A 21310-nucleotide genomic window follows, 5' to 3' on the forward strand; every position below is an offset into this window, starting at 1 on the left:
TGATGCATGGCAGCGCAGCAGGAAGGCTTGCTATGGTGCGGTGCATCAAAATATAGTAAATGAGGCCCCACATGCATAAGTGTCCATTGTAGTACAATCAAAAGGTCTTGGCTAATGTCAGACAAAAAAGGACATTGCAAGTCAGCTCAAAGCACTGTAATATTATCAACGGCATGCAGCATCATTCCTCTGTGTGCTTACCAGGCTCTTAGTCAGCAGCAGAATTGTCCAGTGAGCTGATTGCTCAGTGATAACTAACAGGAATCCGCAGGTCACACTTTCAATTGGTGACTTGGCTGACTGACTCCACATTGTATAATTTTGGGGTTATTAACTTGAGTAACATTATATTTGATAGTCATAGCCCAATTATAGTTAGTGCTTAGAAACAGTAGACATGCTGTACAAAAGTACCAAGTAAAGAATAAATCATAATTATTTTTCAGGATCCTCAACCAGGAGCAGAAACTTTATCTCATATATTATCCAATCGGGTATTGTGAAACACGTCATTTGTAGGGGTCAGGGCGTAAGACGGTACCAAATAAAACACGGGTGGTTGACACAGTTCTCATGTTGGTTCTAGCTGTGTCTAGGTAAACTTAGAGGTTGAATTGGAGATCTATTCTTATAGAATTCTTAATAAAATAACTGAAAGTGGTCTATCCTGTTCATCATCATAATAAACTTTTTTCAATCTATCAAAATAGACCATAAAAGTACAAAGAAAGGAAAATATTCCAATAAAACAAATAGATGACAGTATAATTTCCAGTACAATATAAAAATGCTTCATAATATGATGATGAGTTTGTGTCACAGCCCGCTCTATTACTCTTGTAATTTAGGGTGCTGGCTTCTATGAACTGTATCGCTAGAGGCATTTAGATCCTTACCCATCCCGGCTCTACTCTTTTGGGCATAGCCCCGCACATTTTTCTTGTATGGTAAATGCCCTGCACCACTTCAAGTCTTTTATATGCTGTATAGTGAGTGGTTTAAACATAACATATTGTTGTTCTCCTTTTTCATTGTAAACATTGTATCTAGTTTCAAATAAATATTGATGATCTTAAGAGAAATGTAGGTAGGTAGGACTGTATAGTGGACGCCTAATTGAGGTTTTTGTTTTTTCTCCCTCCCTTCAGATCTTACCTCCATATGTAAATCTATTACTAGGATGCCTTAGAAAGGGGTGTGATGAAAGATTTAATATCATCCTTTTGTGAAGCATTTTATAATGTAGAGGAATTTATATCATCTATTTATTTTATTGTAATATTTTTCCTTTCTTTGTACTTTTGTGGTCTATTTTAACAGATCAAATAAAGTTTATTCTGATGATGAACAGGATAGAAGGAAAAAAAAAGAAAATGGTCCATCAGTTTCAGCAGTAGATTATTGGAAATATTTACTAAGATTTTATGGCGTGTTTGCATCACAAAAGTGATGCAAATCGGTTCAATATTTTTTTCTGATTTACTTCCTTTAATTACATGAAAGTACAGCGAAGCAGCACATAGTACTGCTTTGCATTACTTAGCGTCAAGGGGGTGTACCATGGGTGGTGCATAGGCGTTCCCATGCAACGAGCCAATGTTTCTGACGTAAACCCTATTTACTAAATAAAGTAGACAAAGTTTAGTGTCAGAAAACTGTCCCCTTTTGAAGAAGGCACAAGGAAGGAGAATTGCTTTCCTTTCTCTTTCCTTTTCTGACTTTGTATTTGTGCTGCACTTTACAGCACACATACAAAGAGGGAAAAGGGTTAAAATTAGTCTAACAATTTATAGACAGTGAGGCAACAATGGCAACAAGACAATAAGAGAAAAAAGTTCTTGAGCCTTCAGTGTTGGAGCTGTATCCTTCCTTAATATGTGGGGTCAGAAAAACAGCGCAGCCGATGCGTTTCACCCTCAACAGGGCTTCCCCAGGGCCAAATTGATCACACTTAGTTCACCATAGGGTTTGGCACAATGTTTTCGAGAGTACAAGTGGCAAATAAATAACCCCTCCTTGTAACTGAAAAAATCACATCTACCCTCTAGACGTGATTTGACCAGTGCGTGGTCCTAAGTTTCAGGGACAAACAATCAAATCCCATCCAGGAGTAAAGACCAGTCTGCCCTCCCCAATCGTCCTAATATCCCTCGAGTCAGGGGAATAGAGTTTGTTACTCTGGCCCTCAAGCACCTTGGCCATACATGGCCTGTGTAACAATCAAATGCTTGCAGTCTCACATATCTTGCAAAACATCCGTCTGTTTAAAACTGCCCTGATCTGCAAATCTGAGCCACTTTTTTAGTTGCTATTTGGGACACTTTTTTGTTTGGTTCCAGGGCGTATATTGAGCCCCAAACCGACCCAGGGTAGATCCTTGATGCTGGTTCATAGCTCACTGTGTTATATTAGAAGGATGGTATCTTATGAGCTGCAGATAACAAAAGTGAATGATTTGAAGCAGGCACGTTAACCTCTGTGCAATTCTTTGAGTGAAAACTGTGACTAGGCAAAACATAAACTCCTCCAGAAAGTACAATATGCACCAGAAGTATCTTACCATTATTACTATCCCTCGAAAATTGTTAGGTACACAAGTATCTCTTCAGCAGGTGCATTCTGCCCATAAGATATTTTAAAATGCTGTCTCTCTGTGACAAATTGAGTAAGTAAGAACATGTGATTTACTGACACATTTGACCCTGTTGCCAAAATGTTTGTGGCAGAGTTTAAAAAAAATAAATGTTTAAATTGATTGGCAGACTCCGCTTTTCATGACTTGGTTTCCAGAGTGAATGTTTTCCATTGACTGCACTGTTAACCATATATTTTCTCCCAATAAATCATGATCTCTTGTGAGCAGATTTAATGATGGCGCACCTCTTCTATGTTTTTCAGGTGCCATCGGGGGACTGGAATAACACGTTAATTCAGGACAGCGAAATACCATGCCGGCGAATGCGGAGCGGCAGCTACATCAAAGCCATGGGGGACGATGACAGTGAGGACTCGGAGGGTAGTCCTAAACCATCTCCAAAGACCGCGGCCCGAAGGCAGAGTTACCTCAAAGCCACACAGCAGTCCCTGGGCGAGCAGAGTATCACCCACAGGTAAAAACCTCACCAAGTCCACATTGGGAAATATGAATCACTAACTTAAGGGGAATTCTATGTAAATTGTCCGCTAGAGAATAAAAAAATTGAAAGTTAAAAATATATATATGTTCATGGCAAAGGTATTGTGATCGAACGACAGCAATAGAGATATAACACAATAAGATGAGCATGCCCTGTGCTGGGTGCCACAACAAAATCTAGTTGCCCTATTTGGCTTATAAATTTAGACAATAGTAACAATATTTGCTGGGCGCATAGAATAATCCAAAGTATATCAGTAAGGTTCACTCCTTTTATTTGAAATGTAGAACTCTTATGTATACACTATATATTCTTGTCATTAAATTATACATTCATTCTGGTATTAAAACAGGTGGCAAATATCCATGGTCACAAAATAAACATAACTTAGTATCGCTCTGTTGTGTAGAGCCACTTGACAACTTTCAGCCGACACGTGTTTTGCAGCAGGCTTACGCCGCCTCTTGAGGGCTAGTTACAAAGGTTTTTAGTGGATCACACAAACAGTTTTCCAAATAAGCATCAATTTGTAAGTTGTGTGTGGATAAATTGATTGTATGTAGAGTTCAAAATGGTTTCCTAAATTGGTATTGTATTCTAAACTTACTCAAAGGGGGTTTGCTTAATCCTCTTGGCGCTAATGATTTTTTTTTCTCCGAATCCTTCAGCGATTGGTTTGATAGTTAATCACATGTTGGGTCAGCCCACCAGAGTATTTCAATCAAACATGCTTCTATTCCATGTTTGAGTGTGTCCTTTCACCTCCACTACAATACAAGATGGACTATTACACCTTTGAAATCAGTCAGGCAGTGGCCCTGTAGGACAGCAAAGCGATACCAAAGGGGATGATGGACGGAGCCTTTGAGCAAATCAAACACTCACCTCCAGTCAACTGATCTGGGTTAAATCCATCATCATTCTTTAGCTCACTCCACCACCCCGGTGCAGACATGGCCATGTGCGAACCAGTCTGACTCTGTGCCTAATGGGATCAGTCCAGCCCGAACTGCCAAGCCATGTCTTCCCTGGACCGGAAACAAGCAAGCACTGGCAAAACCATCTGATAAAAAGTTGATAGAGAAAAAAAGGTTGCCTTACCTTCTGTAGCATCGATTTGCAATGTTGCCTATGTAGGTTTTATATTGTAGTGTGTGAGCCATTACTTTTTTGTATCCTTGCCCTAAAGTTGTTTTCAAAGCAGCCATACTGCTTTTGATTTTTTATCTCTAAACCATGAAAATTCCACGCTTACACAGCATCAGAGGACTAAGGGAAAGGCTAAAAGAGGAAACTTTTGCTGAACTAGGGAGAGCGAGGCCAGCGTGGCCAGGTGGGCACAAGTTAGTAACCTCTATGATGATAGTCGATGTTGTTTCATGACTTATTCAACTGTGAATAATTCACTGAACAAAAAATAAGAAAGTGATGCATACGTGTTTGTACGCCCTCCCTATCCCCAGTAAAATCCTAAATAAAGTAAGAAAACAAAATCCTAGATTTTCATCGGTTCATTAAGTACCAATGTTGAGGGTGTAAACTTGATTTAGCACCTCCAATATATCAGTGGGCGTTGGGGTGAGCAAAAGAACGTGCACAAGCTTTAGTGCAGTTTAAAGGTAACGTGGCCTTAATTATCATTCCGAGGGTTGCAGTAAATATGAGGTGTACAACAACACATTGTTGCCCTGTATCCTTAGTGGAAAGTTCTACTCAGCTTGGTTTTCAAAGGAAAGAAACGCATAACTATTTTTAAAATGTAGTTAAATCGGCACAATTTAGAATTGGGTAGCATGGTGCCGGTATTCGAGTTTTGAGACATTTTTTACTGCTTTGTGTTTTTTACCAATATGTTGCATTACAAAGGAACTCGGCTTCAGCCTTGTGGTCTATGTGGTTCTGCAACTTCATGGTGATTGCGCTATCTTTATAATGTATGTTAATGAGCGTTACACAGGGCCTACAGCAATGTGGATGGCCTCCACATGACACTGATTACAGGGGGGAGCTGTGGTCCAGGTTGGCTTGGTAATAAACAAGCATTGGCGAAGTCAATAAGTCTTGCATATGCAAGAGCTATGGGCTTTGCCAATATGTTTCAGGCATGTTGTACACCAGCATGGTTGCTTTTCAGCATGGCTAAACGTTAGTGGTGTAACGGAGAGTGGTGAGGATTGGTGTGCAGTAAAGTGGAGTAGAGCTGAGTGGCATGGACTGGAGTGAAGCAGAGTGAACTGGAGCGGCGTGGAGTGGTATAGAGTGTTGTGGAGTGTCGTGGATGGTATCGAGTTTTCTAGAGTGGAAGGGTGTTGAGTGGAGTGGTAATGTCATAGAAGGGTGTGGCATAGAGTGTTGTGAAGTGGTGCAGAACAGAGTAGAGTGGCGTAGAGGGTGTTGCTTTGAGTGGAGTAGAGTGTTGTAGGGTATAGTGGTGTAGATAGGAGTAGATGGTCATAGAGTGGATTAGTATAGGAGAATGGAATGGCATAGAGTGGAGTAGAATGCTGTAGAGTCAAGTGGCATAGAGCAGAGACAAGTGGCATAGAATGTCATAGAGTGGAGTCACATAGAGTGGAATGGAGTTACATAGAGTGGAGTAGTGTGTTGTTAAATAGAGTGGAGTACAGTGACATGAATTGGCATAGACGTAGTTGCATAGAGCGTAATAGAGTCGAGTAGGGTTGTAGAGTAGCATAGAGTGGAGTAGAATGTTGTAGAGCGGAGTGGTATAAAGTCAACTAGAATGTCAGAGAGTGGAGTTGAGCTTATTGGAGTAGAGCATCACAGAGTGGCGTATTGTAGAATGTAGTGTTGTACAGTGGAGCAGAATCAAGCAGACTGGCCTAGAGTGAAGTGTCATAAAGTGCAGAGTAGACTGGCATAGAGTGTTGTGGCATAGAGTGCATTGATTTTGAGTAAAGTCGTGTGGAGTGCAATGGCTCACAGTGCAGTGATGTAGAGTAGAGTGGCTTAGAGTGCAAGAGCGCATTTGCATTGAGAAGAGTGGTGCAGACTAGATTGCAGTGGTGTAAAGTGCAATGTCGTACAGTAAATTGTTTTAGAGTAGAATGAAGTGGCATTGAGTGGAGTGGTGTAGGGTAGAGTGGAGTGGTGTCGAGTAGAACGCACTGGTATAGAGTGGGAAGTGGTATAGAGTGGGAAGTGGTATAGAGTGCAGTCGATTGGCGTAGATTTGAGTTGTGCAGATTAGTGTACAGTAGTTTAGCATGCAGTGACAGACATTTCAGTCTTGTAGGGTGTGGTAGAGTGCAGCAGCACAGAGTAGATTGGCACAGAGTAGGGTGGTGCAGAGAGCAATGGCATTGAGTACAATTGTGCAGAGCAGAAAAGAGTTGCGTAGAGTGCAGGGATGTAGAGACCAATGGTGTAGTGTAGCATAGTGTACAGTGGCATAGTGTGCAGTGGCATCCCTATAGTAGAGTATAGTGGCAAAGAATGCAGTGGTGAAGAGTTGTTTGCATAGAGTGCAATGGCATAGAGTGCATTGCTATTGAGTAAAGTGGTATGAGTGCATTGGCTTAGAGGACAGAGCTTTAGAGTAGAGTGGCATAGAGTGCAATGGTGTAGAGTAGCGTGGCGGAGCGTAGAGCTCAGTAGCATAGTGTGTTGCAGAGTAAAGTATAGTGCCTAACATGCCTATGGTTGGGGAATGGCCTATGGGTGTCCCTCTACTCTGTGAAAAGTACAGTCACTTTAAAAAGAATTACGACTGACTGTGCTTCTGATGCTACTAGGTGAAAGCAGGCCTTTCTGTGCCCTTGCAGAGCAGGGGCAGGCCTCTCAGGAGTAGGTGTTGGGCCCCACTGGATAGCAATGACCTGGGCTGGAGCACAATCCTCATAGTAAAAGAAAGAGTTAGATCCAGTCTCCCTGCTGCTTGCTGTAACATATGTGCCTCTCAGCTTGGAGAAGTAGCCACCTTCAGATATAGGGGGAGGGGGAGTGCCAGTGTCCTAGACACTGACGCATGGTGGGTCTGGCTGAGATATGGACCGCGCCTGCTGCCTTTTCACAAATAGTTCTGAATAACCAGCCAGGCCGCCTCATTAATGTAAAGCTTTTTTCCATACAAATCAAAGGCAAGAGGCAGGGCAGTGCCTTATTTCCCATCCCGCTAAGAGCAAGCTCCAGTTATGGAAATTCGTCATGATCAGGCTTCAGTTATGGTAATTCGTGTTGCAGTAGATCTTTATTTTTAAAAAGCATGTTTTAAATCCAGGAGCAGAGCTGTAAGAACATCTATGGGGAAGTACTGAGAACTCTGCTGCTTGGAATCAAATCATACATCTGAGAGAGAATTGAATGGGAACGCTTACCTTTAATGAACCTCATTTGTGCTTGCACCCTCCTCTCTCAATGGGCAGCATCCCCCCCTGTTTTTTCGCTTCCCTTAAAAGCTACTCAGTGGCCTGGCAATCAAGCCTCTAGCCACAAGACAATCATGGAAAATTAAAGTGACTGCCAGCTTCCCCTGTTTGGGAAACAAAAGACAGCCATATCTGAGGGCACAGGGGCCCGCGCACCCCTGTGCCCAGCCTCCACTGCATTCATCGAAGCTACACCCCTGACGTCCACCTTTCTGATCATCTTACTGCCTGTCTTCGACTGCCCTGCAATGTGTCCACTCTCTCCCCCTCTCCTCCCACAGTCTCTCTGACTCCCCCTCTTTTCTGGTAATCTTTGTCTCCTGACACCGAGCACCATTGGATGTATGATGTTACAACGCATACTTTTACCACGCATGCCTTTACAACGCGGTATTTACCACGAAAACCTTTACAACGCATAGTGCTTTGGGGTGCTGGATAGTGAATAGTTAAATTTACTATTCCAACTCCAGTCCCTGTTGACACTAGGGAAGGTGTTGGATAGTAAATTAAACGTATTCCCTATCCTAGAGCGTCCCCCAGCGCAATGCGTTGTAATGGTTGTCGTTGTAAATACCGCGTTGTAAAGGCACTGCGTTGTAAAAGTTGCGTCGTAAAGGATGTTTCCCAGCACCATTACCAGGCGGCCAGATTTCAGTTGCCGAGATACTGGGGCTGTGGGTACCAGTTCTGACTTGTATCAATGGACCTACATCTGGCCTTCATGTGTTATTAACGTCAGAATGGGGAATAACCATGTGGACCAAGGGATTTCTAGTTTGTTTTGACACAGTTATGCCATAAATCTGCTGAGATTTACCACCTGACTTACGCAGGTTGTAAAGCGGAGCAGGGATCCAAGGAGAGATGTAGTGCAGGGGGTTAGAGAGGCATTCCTTCCAGGACAGCACTCCAGGAGACTTCCAGTGTGGCCAAAGTCTTTGTAATGGTGGCCACTCTCGAACCTTGATGAATGTCCTCTCTCTTTTACCTCTCACGCCTTTTCACCCTTTCTCTCTCTCTCTGTCTGTTGTTCTTTCCCTCTTTTCCTATACTCTTGCCTGTCCCTCCCACACTCCTGGACCACTTCTCTTGTCGGTATAATTTGCTTCCATATCCTCCGTGTGTGTCTCATACTCCGCGTTTCTCACACAAGCATACACACTCTTCACTGTCTCTGCTCCTCTCATTGATACCTACTTACATCCTCTTGCTTTCATTTGCTGTCTCCGTTGAACTCCATGTCTCCCTCTGTCCTTGACTATAACTTCTTTCTTCCCTCCTTCCCAATTTCTCAATGACTGTACACTCCAAACCACTGTTGAACTGTCTAGTTGAACCACCTTCCTCTCTAACTATTTATTTATTTATTTATTGCATTTATAAAGCGCCTGACTCACCCCAAATGGGGTATCTCCGTGATAGGGACCAAAATTACACACAACACAGGGGGGGGGGGGGAATTATTACTCGTCTTGTTCATTGTCCCTTCTCAATATCCATCTCTCTTGACAGGCTCTTGCTCTTTGGATTCTCGCTCTCTTGCTTTCTGGTTCACTATCTCTTTCCTACTGTCTCGCTCGTGGTCTCATCCATTTCTCCTAACCTTTCCCTTTCGTTAAACGGGAGCGGTCCATTTGAAGCACTAGCACCGTGAGACCATTGCTTTTTGCTTCTGCACACTGAATCATTTGTTCTCATGGTGAGCACGTGCACAACTGTTCCCACTTTTAAAGCACTAGACCTTTTCATTGACATATGCAGCCAATCTTTGTTGGCCGTGTCTGGGCAGCACATGCGCTGCTCTGCGAGACATGCTGTATTTGGTTAGGGACTTGAAGCTCTGCCCACTCCCCGCCCACATCGGTCATTGGCTTGTATCATTGTCTACTGTAAGCTGTGGCTGTTCATAGGTCAAAAGGCTTAGTAGTCCCTCCTTAGTACCGCCTTGTCTCATTTGTAACTTCCCTTGGTGACACCCCCTGTTATGTGTGTTGTTGCTTGGTAGGCTTTAATTACTACCTCCGAGCACTATTTTCTCAAATAGCTTTGTCAAATAGCTTTATCCTGTCTGCTGTTGCAGGCAGGACACGCTCACTCCTAATACTTTTTTTTTTTAATAGCACACATTTGCAATGCAATAGGTCTCACATTTACGCGAGTTGGCATTTTAAATGGCAATCCCTTTTATTTATCTGTTGTAAAAACAGCACAGAAGTAAAAGGCATTGTCCTTTACAATGCCAATAGCTCAAACTCTCGCAAATGCGAGACCTATTGCATTGCAAATGCTTGTTAAGTAAATGCGCTCATGTAGGATGATTAATTTTGTTTGCACTCAACACATTTCATAAAGTTGCATTTTCACTGTTCCCCTTAGTGTGACGAGTAGGATCACAACTATTATGATTTTACATTTTTTGCTTGAGGGCTTGGGTTGCTAGGTTGCTAGGTGAGGTGCAATGTATGGAGATTTGGTATCAGCAGTTCAGATATTTAGGGTTGCATTCATTTTAAATGTATTTTGAGGATCTATACCCAGTTTAATGATGACACTTTCTGTGATGTCATGGGATAGGGATAATGCTGGCAAAATACTTTTTACCAAAAGTTAGTAAATGCATGCACTACCACTTTCAGTTCTGGCTTCATATGTTCATATGTCCCTCGCACATGGTACATGGTAGGCATGGTAACGTCCTGCGAGTCAATCTGGCATCACCACCCTCAGCCTGTAGTTGTCTCTGTGAGCCAAGCCTATACCCTCTCCACCTCTCCTTTTCATCTGAGAAAATACTAGTCTCTGATCTTCATTTATCTACTCCCACCTCCTTCCTTCTTTCTTTTTGCCCACCTCACTCTGCCTCCTGTGCGCGTGTGTGTTAGTAGGTACCTGTAACTGCAAGAGCAGGTGTGTCAAATACAACTTTGTCTAGTCTGGGCGTATGAAATGTAAACATGTGTGTGCAGGTATGAGCAAGCCTATGTACAAGTATGAATGTTATTGTGAGCATGAGTGAGGGTGTGTGTTGTTGTGCATCGACATGTGTGACAATGCATGTGTAAAGTGCATCAGAGAGCAAGTGAGAGATAGAATATTGATATCAACCAATCAATCAATCAGCATTTATATAGCACAGCACTGCCACCCCTAGGGGTATCTGGGCACTAAGGGTGCCACATCTCTGTCGAAAAGCCAGGTCTTGAGTTTCATTCTGAGTCCGCCAGAGAGGGTGCTGCTTGGAGGTGGAGGGACAGGTCGTTCCTAGACTTGGCGGCGATGTAGGAGTAGGAGCGGCACCCCGCTGCTTTTGATATCAAAAGAATTGTTGCTAGGTAAATGAGAACCGCATCACCTCTTACTTTGTACTAGCTGACTAGCATGTTAACTTTAGAATATGTTGAACCCCTACCCAGTCGCCTCTATAAAGTTATCTTTAAACCATGTCATGTCTTGACCAATGTGACTCTTCCATGGTGTTTGCATATGCTCTCAATCACACAATAACTTAAAATGTCCCTGAACGAACACCCCCAAACCTCCCCTGTCCAGTAATAATAATCTTTTGGTCATGACTGCTGGCGAAATGTACTGTAAATTAAACAAACTGTTGCCTAATTCCCCTAAAAAAAAACCTCTGCCTAGCACATTTAAACCTCTACTGAAATGCTTTTTAAGACCCGTCAAGTTTTAAATAACATTGCTTGGCCAAATTACTTTACAAAGTTATCTCTTCATGTGGTACATGAAACAACACGTCTAACTTAATTACCAAATAAGTATTTTTGGGGTATTTCTCATAAAGCATGGAAAAAAGTAGTACATTAATTTGGAACTTTACAATGTGCAAGAAGTGCAGGGGATTAACACTATTTCCTCTACGGTGGCACATTGTTGTGTGCTAATTCACTGCTTGCAACACACTAGAGAGTATAGGACAAAGAAGAAAGACTATATTTCGGAGAGCTCCTTCATGTACTCAATTAGATAATGGTCTTGCTATGCTGCAAGCTACTAAATCAGGCACGTTCATAAAGGGGATTAATATACTATTTTAGCCCCCTGTGTTCTTTCCATGCATGCCTTGCAATTGAAACATCCCTTTTGCAACACATGGATACGTAATGAATACTCGCACTTCCTGATGTGAAAACTGTTTTTAAAAATATTGTTATAGTGCTTTTAACTTAGAAGAGCAAAACTGTCAACCCACCAGAATATAATGAGGGTTTCCAAATATTCATTTGACTGCTCCACCAGGCACGGCCCGTGCCGGGCGTTATACTGGGGCGGTGACGTTAGGCAGGGGAGGGTCAGGGTGGGGGGTTGTAAAATGCGGGATATGGACCATTAGAGGTAAGTACCGATAAAAATTAATAAAGCGAATTTCGTTGCCCATGCTGCATCGCCAAATGTGATGCAGTGTGGGCAACGAAATTCGTTTTGTCCCAAGTATAACGCCCGGCGCGGGCCGTGCCTGTTCTCCACCATTCATGGAGTCTACATATCATACCGTAAGAGCCAAATCTTTCATAGGCAACTAGAGCAGAGCGCAGAGTAAGTTACTATAATTAAGTGAGTTCAAGCAACCAATACAAAAGTTGCGCTATCCAACTAGGAATGTTCACTCCTTTCAAGTTTTAAGCAGAGATGTGCTCAGGATTCAACTCAAAACTTGTAAATAAAGGGACTCATTTATGAGGCCGCATGAGCCGCAAAATGTTATTTTTTGTGATGCTCCGGTGGCGCAGGTGCCTGCTCCATATTTACCAGGCAGCACTAAGCCATTTTTTTGGCTTAATGCAGCCTCATAAAATATCGTTCCCTTTACCACAGTTTTCTGCATTAAAGGGGCATGAGATGGGTGCTGCTGGGGGCGTTCCCAGGAATATCCATGGCTTTTTGCCACTGCCCCAGATTCATTGGAAATCGTAACTCTGAGGCAGCACCAAAAAAGTACTCCTCCCCAGGGGAGCTGTAAGTGAGGCACAGCAAAGAGAAATATCCTTATTTCTCCCCATTTTTCCTTTTCTATCTAAATATGCAGCACACAGAAAGAGGGAAAGGCCTCTTGTGATTGTTTTTGTGCAGTAAGGTTTCCCTTCCTGCAGAGAAATCATCATCCCAGCAACACAGGCACCCTTGCACCATGGTGCAAAGGTGCCTGCGTTGGCGCACGGCAGCCCATTGTGTGTCAGCAGAGGGGGAAAGGACAGGAATGCGGCGTATCTGGTATATAAGGCACATTCCTGCCCTTTTATTTTGCTGTAGGGCAGCGCTATAGGAAGGCCTGTGGCGCTGCCCTACAACATAACCTCATAAATGAGGCCCAATGTCTTTTCCTGAAGCTTATTTTATAACTGTCTTGGAGCCAAGAGGCAACGAGAGACATTTTATAGGGAAGGTCACTGCTAGTCAAAGCAATGGTGTATGTATGTGATTGTGAGTATACACCCTCAAGCTTAAAATCTTACTACGATAACTCAGTGGGTTAATTTGTCTGCTGCAGTGAGCTCTATAGAACTCAATTATGGAAGATAAAAGAACTGAGGGTCGGCAAGAAAAAATTGTTTGCTCAGGATCTTACAATTTGTTAAAAGTGTGGAACTTTTCACAGTCCCATAGTGAGCATTGACTGCGGCTTGCGCTTCAGTTCCATTTATGCGACTGTTAATTGAGCCATAATGTTATTAATTCATGGCATTATGCTTGTTTTACTTGATTACTGCGAGTTAGAATTGGAGGAGAAAAACGGGCCGACTGCGTCCAATGACAGAATATTAGGGTCAGTAAAGAATGGAAATTGTTTTGGTCCAGAGAAGAGTTTTCCAAGTAAACATTCAAACCACTAGCTTATGCTTCAGGTCACTTTTTAGTTTTCAGTTTTGTGTAAAACAAGAAACAAAGGCGCAGCCTCAAATCTGGCGCGGTAAATCAGTCAAAAAAATAGTTTTTTTTCTGTTGCTCTTAATAAAGTTTAAATGATTGGTGTGAATATTGGATTTAAGACTCGAAAAATGGTGTGTGGGAGCCTCATCAACATACCGTGCGAGGGGCCCCTCAGGATTATTTATATTTTGGGCATTTTGTCACATGGATGATAAAATGTAAAGACTGAACGTTGCATTCTATTAAATAAATGAATGAAGAATTAAAACTGGAGAGTGAAAAATAAAACAACATATTCAATGTAAAAATGCCCTGAATAAAAAAAATTCAAAAAATACTGCAACAGTGAGAGCTCACACACCCAGATATCTGAATCATGCACAATAGCCTGAAGTCGGCGTGGTTTTCAGTGAGCAACACTAATCACGCTCGCTGTGCGGGCAATGAAACGGGAGAAGGAGAGGCAAAAAACGTGCTTGGCCCATGGCCAGGTAGCCCTAGACTGGCCTGCTTGTTTACGGTGTTTTAGAGCAACTGTCCATGCCTGGCTCTACACTGCATGTGATACAAACTGACAGGAAAGTGCATTATTTTATTTTGGCACAAACCTAGGACGCCACTGGCATTCCAACGGAGAAGGGTGAAATAAACGACCACGAGTTCAGAGAGTCAAGAGTTATTAGTTGGGCACTGCTGCCACCTCGTGGCCATTGCTATTGCTCACATGATGTTTAATGGAAATGATTGGTAATATGGGCGTGTATAGAGAGACACAAGAAGCTATAGAGAAAAAAAGAGTGGTGCACCGAAATATTGGCACGGCTGCGCAAATATAATTTTATTTAGCTGGTTTACTTTTTTCTGATTCTTTTTTGTGTAATTAAAAAAAAAAACTCATCCACTTTACGTAAAGCTGGGTATATTGCTTGGGTCTTAATATATTAACAAAGAAAACTGTCATGACTTTGCCACCCACCTTTTAGATTAAATAATGTACTGTAACAGAATTTCCAACGATCAGGAGGGTCGCAACACAAATTGAAATTCTGTAGCATGTATGCTTATGGTTAGATTTTATCATTTGAATATAATGGGAGCTGTATGAGACACGCCGGGTCATGTTTCACAAAACAGTTTAAATTTCTACTTTTTACGCTTTTGTGCCCGTATGGGTTTCTCTTTTAACCATTTTATTCACAAAACTGTACACAATGTGATTTGGGAAAAACTTTAAAATAAAGATTATTATTATTATTATTAACAGTGTTTTTTCACTCCATCCGCTGTTCTGTCCTGCTGGTCAATCACCGTGCTCAACAATTAACATAGTGGCTACAAGTTTTCAATTTCACAGACTATGATTACCCGATGAATCCATGTCACCGATGATGCAATGCTCCAGGTCAATTGCCTTTCGGTTTTTTCAAGTGTTCAAGTTCTATCAGACCAACTGAAGTGAATCAGAACTTCAGCTCCCAGTACTCTTTGGGTTGTTAAAGTAAACACCAGGAATGGATCACAGCATCACTGGTGACGTGGAGTCATCAGGCTTCCTGTGTCTGATTGTTTTTATCTTTCATGATTCCTCTCTGCCTTTCAGGAGCCTGGACCACATGGACTCTGTGGAAATCATGATACCCCCCAAGTTCCAGAGCTGGGAGGAAGAGTACAGCCCAATCCCCGAAAGCAGCAATGAATCAAGCTGTATCAATCAGGTAAGAAACAGCCATACCACCCTCACACCGCTCATCGAGGGTGCTTGAGCCCCCAAGCTGCGGGCAAAGGGTAATAAAGGAAGTCTGCTGATGAGAGAGTAGGGTGCCAGATCAGTGTTTAATTTGTAAAAAAACAATAGGCGCTGGGGCCCTCGTCAGGAGGCCAAAGCAGTTTGCACCATACATCGCCACTGTACATACACAACGAGTAAACATTACACTGAAGTTTGCCAATTCAGACTCTTCGAGGCCGCCAAAGCTTTAAGAATGGGTGCCAGATATTAGTTGTTTTAAATGTATTTAGAATTAGCAAACAACTGTTTTTCTGCTCATCTTTACATTGCACAAACAGCACCACCATGCAGCAGCTGTCATAAGTGCCAGTGCCAGCAATTAAGTGCTGTCGCCGAGCACCGGAAAGCACAGGCTTAAATTAAGCACTGATGTTCATCGTGTTCCTGTTGGCACAAACTTGGTGTAGGAGGGGAACTGAGGTGGGGAGAGTGGATTCACATATATTATCAGCCTGTTTAGCACCATGGAGAACCCCTGAGGGTTCCTTCATCACAGCTTCTGAGGTGATAAAAGGGATACATACTAATATTTACAAGGCATTATCTGTGGAATTGTAAACTTACCTGTTATTCATTGAGGCACACTCCGTGTACTTAATTTCTAACAAAAAGTGAAAAAATTAGAATTTTTTAAGGAACCTGCCGCCAGCGCCGCTGATTGACAAGTTTTCAGAGTACTAAGTCCGTCTAGTTTTTAATCAACCTCAGTCCTCTTTCGTCCTCCACCCCACGCTTCCTTTCACTTTATCTCATTATTGCAGTTGTTATAACAAATGGGGGTGGGCAGCTCACAAAGTCCGACACGGCAAAAGCTTTTTGAAAAGTCACTTCTTTATTTCAAATTATTCGTCTTAAAAAGCATTCAATTCAAATCATCAGCTAACGCTCACATATAGAGCATCCTCTAGTAGCTCCTCTGAGGATATGCACTGCTGGTCCAAAAGTATTTTGAAGAGCGGCGATTGTACTGGTGTGTGATCACAAGCTGCAATCCTTTGTGGAGGGCCTAGTTACACTTGCACAGTGGCTCAGTATCTGTGCACGGTTACTATTTGCCTTGGGAGGCATCTGGCCCCACGCAGTATGTTCCTGCTCCTTACAAGGCTTGCTCATGGACTCACTCACATGGCACAAGGGGGATGAATGCTTTGATTAGACAAGAATGGATTGCACCAGGGATAACAGCTTTCACTGCACAATTATGCACCTAATGTCTTGTCTGTGTGCAACGTGCTAAAGGTCGGTCCCCTGCTACCAATGATCACTTGCCAGAGCCACAAGGTCCCTTTACCAACATTCAAAAATATTTCACCCATTTGCCCGCAGTGAATGGATTCAAATATTTGCTGGTATGTGTGGACCAATTTTCAAAATGGGTGGAGGCGTTTCCCACAAGGCAGAATGATGCAGCAACTGTTTTGCAATGCTTGACGAAATATATCAGGGGGGTTCTCCAGGGCATAAACAGTGACAAAGGAGGTGTATTTGTGGCTGCAGTTGTGCACAGGATGTGTGACTGTTTGGGAATAGAGTGGAAACTGCATGCTAGATCCCATTATCATTCATCACCTGCCCAATATGCACTTGAGGTTTTATACTGGGCTCAATAAGGAATTGAACACTTCTCATTCTCATCCCTGGCACGGTGACATGCTAACACCAGGCTGCAGGAGCGTTTTTGCTACCTCTGACCCAGCTGTATCTACACGTGTGGCGACTACAAAATAGTGGCTGTCCTCAATGTCTCCGTTATGCAGCCTGCCTGACAGGAAGTGCATGTAGGAGGACAGCACACATATATAACTCACAGATGACAGTATGGAGCCCAGCTAAAATCAATCACTGATACCTGAGGTGGGTGTATATGCAGTAGCGCTTGCAAATAGCAAGCATGACTCCTACCCAACGGAGCCTTTAACCCAGATCACCACATGAACAGCACTTTTGACCCTTTGCAACAGCCCTGCACATTGCACTGTACTCTCCCTTTTGCACACACAGCAGAGGCTAAAATTGGTGCAACAACCTGATGCCCATCCTCGCCACCTCCTGCACAAAAGCCGAACACCGACACACTTAGAGATTTGTGGACCGCACAAGGACTGTGCAGAGCTCCACGTCTGATTGAGGCAGCTGGCGCTTACCCTGAAAGGCCAGACAGAACCTTCAGATGGTGGCCTCCAGATGGTGACCTACCACGTCGTTTCTCAGACCGATCAACACCCGTACTCGGCATCTGCGTATCTACACCACTCCGGAGTGCAGAGTTAGTGTGGAGCCACCCTGTATCAAGCAATTTGCCAGAAGTTCAACCTTTAGGTAAACCTGAGGGCTGCTTTGTGGTCTAACATCCTGGCTCTCACACTCCTGTATGATACCACCATTGTGGAACAAATCAAATACTACCTACCTACTGCAAAGTAGACACCAAGATCTGCGAATACCAGATGGCACATAACTTGCTGCCTAACCAGACTTGGTCTCTTTGCTACTTTGCAGCTTCAAGGATCCCTCATAATCTCTTTCATTCATCTGGCTTGCCATCAGTCCCTAGTGAGACAGTGCAAAATATACTTATTGCAGTACTTATTTTATTATACAGTTAATTAAAACCGTAACATACAAACTTCATATTAATACTTGATAAAATATAAGGATTAAAATATAAGGATTAATAAAAGATTGTATACACATTTGTAATTCTGGAAATACAAATAAATAGCAAATCCAAAGATCAACATTTCAAGTTAATGGCAATATATCACAATTGGCCGTTTGGTCCAATAGAGAAGTGTGTAGTATAAAAGACAATAGCAAAAGTGTCACAATACTTCTTACTAAAGGTTTAACTTTCAACGACATTCATTTATGCAATAAGAATAGTGTTTGTCAGTTTCTTAATGCTAGGCATTATGCAATGCAGTTAAGATAATGTAACAAGCTTCCCAGCTCTTGCTAGAACTTGGGCTGAATTATTACCGAAGCATAAATCAGATGCTTCCCTGCAATGTCTCAATAACTTTTCCCGAAAAACTGGGACCAGTAGGCATCGGCGATCATTGGCAAGATGAGGTCAACAACATAACAGATGTAACCAGGACTCATGTGGATAATTGCAGAGCCTACATGTGAGCTGACCATTCCTCAGAGCCCACAGCAGGTTAAAGTCATGAATTGGAAGGGCTAACAGCCTCATATAAATGATTTTATTTCAAGTCTGTGATTGAAGAGAATAGTTAAAATATGGTTGAGATTTCCCCTTAATATATGAGTTATTCAAAGCTGCAAGGAGTGTTTTTTTGGGGAGCCGAGTAACATCTCTCTCGAATAACACTAGAGTAATTTGGCTTTTTAGGTTTTTTTTCCAGTTTGACAGGGAAACGATTGGATTAGAAAAGTTGATGATTTCAATCTTCAATGTGGAGGTGGCCAAATGCAGCTGGCTGTACCAACGAGAGAGTTTGTCCGTAAACACTGATTGGAATTGTTCTTTCATGGATTGAGCTGGTGCACGTAGAATGTAGGTGTAGAATTTAATTAAGTCTCCCAGACAATGAAAATCTGCACTTGCCAGGCCCAGCTCAAATCTCAGCCTCGCCCTCCTTGCATGCTGAGGAGCCGAAAATATATTTTCTTATAGGCCATTATTTGATAATTCACTAAGAATTAATCCATTTTGCCAGGGAAAGCCAGGTGACCATAAGACACTGCCAGGAGCAGTTGGGTGCGTAGGACCCTTAAGATTGACTCGACTGTGGGGCTGTGCAAATGCTGATTCAAGCGCCTCAGACTATGTATAACCCTTGCTCCCTTGGGCCGAAGATGTTTGAGATGGGATACTTGATTTGCCTTTTCGTTAAACCAAACTCCTAGATAATTATAGCTAGTGCAAGTCGCTATATGCAGATCACCTGCTCGCCAAGACGGATTTTTCTTTTTTTATGTTTCCCAAAAGTCATGACTTTGGTTTTTGATTCATTCATCAGAAGATTATTTGTTATATTATATGTGTTTAGAGCAGTGAGCACTCTTTGTAAACCTGTTTTTTGTATGGTCCATGATAATAATGTCATCAGCATATTGCATATTCTGTAGTCGTATGCCACCCAATTTTGGGGCGACCAAAGTTGCACCTGGCAATTCTTTAGGCAAATCGGCAGTTTAAAGATTAAATAGTAGTGGGGCTAATACACAGCCTTGCTTTAGACCATTTTTTGTTTGAATTTTTGCAGATACAGTTGTGGCACTTGTTTTAATCCTCACCCAGGTTTTCTGATGCAGAGATATCAGTGCAGATTGAAGTGCAGATGGTATCCCCCAGGAATTTAGTTGGTTCCATAGCGTCCCTCGGTTGACTCTATCGAATGCTGCACTGAAGTCCACAAAACAGCAGAATAAAGGTAGATGATTGGCCAAAGTGGCTCTCCACGACAGGTAGGACTGACTGAGTACAGGGAAGGATGCTGTTTTCTGTAACCCAGTTTTCAAGTTCTGCCAGCAGGACATGAGCATGGCCCTTAGCTTCAATATCCAATAAAGCTATTAGCATATAAATGGCCGGATTTGAGCGGTTACCCTTTTTATGAAGTGGATGTAATATTGAGCCCTGCCAGGTGGATGGAATTGTGGCTGTAAGAAAAGCTTGTTTAAAGAGAGGCGTAAGGAGCTCTGCGCAGAACGAGCGATTTGATTTGAAAACTGTGGCTGTTATTCCATTTGGTCCTGGCGTGCCATCATTCCTCATGCGGCTAATGATCTTAATTACTTCAGCTTCAGAGATGCCTGGAACCTGGATCTTTTCATAATTTGGTGATTGCGGCGAGGAGAGGGCTGACAACTCCCCTGTCCCACTATTGTAGAGCTGATTGATGTGATTCACCTAAACATTTTCGGGTACCCTGTTCTCCTTAGACTGGCCACTATTACTGACTTGGTTGATATATCTCCAAAATGGAGCTGGATTTTTTTCCTTAAGAAGAGAGAGAATTTTAAGCCAGGCTTCCTCTATTCGTGTAGTGCGTTGCTCCCATGAGCATTTCTTATGGGCAGCTTGAAGTGATCCATTTATGGCACCCTGAAATGCGTTTTCCCCTCTATATCTTGCATTTGGGGGATATTGGCGCTTCCATTTGCTTTCTGGCATTTCCTCATTTGGGTGCTGGTTTGGATTGTTTGGCACCTGTTTTTGTTGAGCGTCCAATTTTCACCCCAGTGCCCGATGCAGGTCTATCAGGTAAATGGGCCAGTAGTCTAAGAGGGCTTGTGGACCAAAAGCAGTTTTTAATTGTTCATTTTTAATTGTCCATACAGACAGTTTTGTACCGAGATTGGTGGTCCATGTTATCCTGCGCGGGACTTTATCACATTCTTCGCCCGTTGATTCGCCTACAGATCTAAATTTACAAGATGCAACAGTAGATAGACTGAAAGATGCTCTGAGGGGCCTGTGGCCACTCTCTACTCAATTGTTGATGTCAAAGTCATTCAGATGCAAAGCTAGTATGCTACCAATGAATAGATAATCGATTGTAGAGATATGCCTGTATGTTGGAAGCTGGCCCATGTTTGATCCTTTGCTTTCTTGAGGTTATGAGCGGATGATATAGAACAGGCATCAAATAAGACTTGTAGTACCGCGACCTCTTTAGGGTGCTTATTTTCATTTCCTGTTTTGTCGAGAAATCTGTTATTAAAGTCCCCTACTATAAGTGGATTATGATAAGGATATTTGATGAGAAAATCTCCAATGATGGCTTCCTGATCATCAAGTGCTTGGTTTCTCTGGTGCAGAGCTGGATTGACATAGCAGTTGAATAGTAGCAATCTAAGTGCTTGGTTTATTATGATTTTTTATTCCATTGATAAGTAATACTTGAATTCCAGGTGAGGGAGGTGCAAGTGTGCTAACTTCCAACCTTCGGGAATGCTTGATGTAAACAGAGAGGCCCCCAATTGGCCGCCCAAAAATATTGCGTCTCAAAGCCGGGACATGGATTTCAAAGTACCCGGAAAGAGCTGTAGTAGATGTTGCCCATGTCTCCTGGAGACAGATTATATCACTGCTTTGAAGTTAATCTAGGGGTGAGTCATTTTAATCAGTTTCTGAA

The 21310-nt window shown here is 42.6% G+C and overlaps 1 protein-coding gene across 1 annotated transcript in view; it reads left to right on the forward strand.

Annotated features, from left to right (window-relative positions):
• The window catches only part of DLGAP4 (DLG associated protein 4), a 554791-nt gene that overhangs the window by 214873 nt on the left and 318608 nt on the right, over positions 1–21310 (forward strand). Inside the window, exons 3-4 of the mRNA XM_086932203.1 lie at positions 2899–3110; positions 15015–15129. Coding sequence (XP_086788329.1) covers positions 2899–3110; positions 15015–15129 — 327 coding nt within the window. The remainder of the gene's footprint in view (positions 1–2898; positions 3111–15014; positions 15130–21310) is intronic.

Source organism: Lissotriton vulgaris, chromosome 7, assembly GCF_964263255.1.
Source record: "Lissotriton vulgaris chromosome 7, aLisVul1.2, whole genome shotgun sequence".
NCBI lineage: Eukaryota > Metazoa > Chordata > Amphibia > Caudata > Salamandridae > Lissotriton > Lissotriton vulgaris.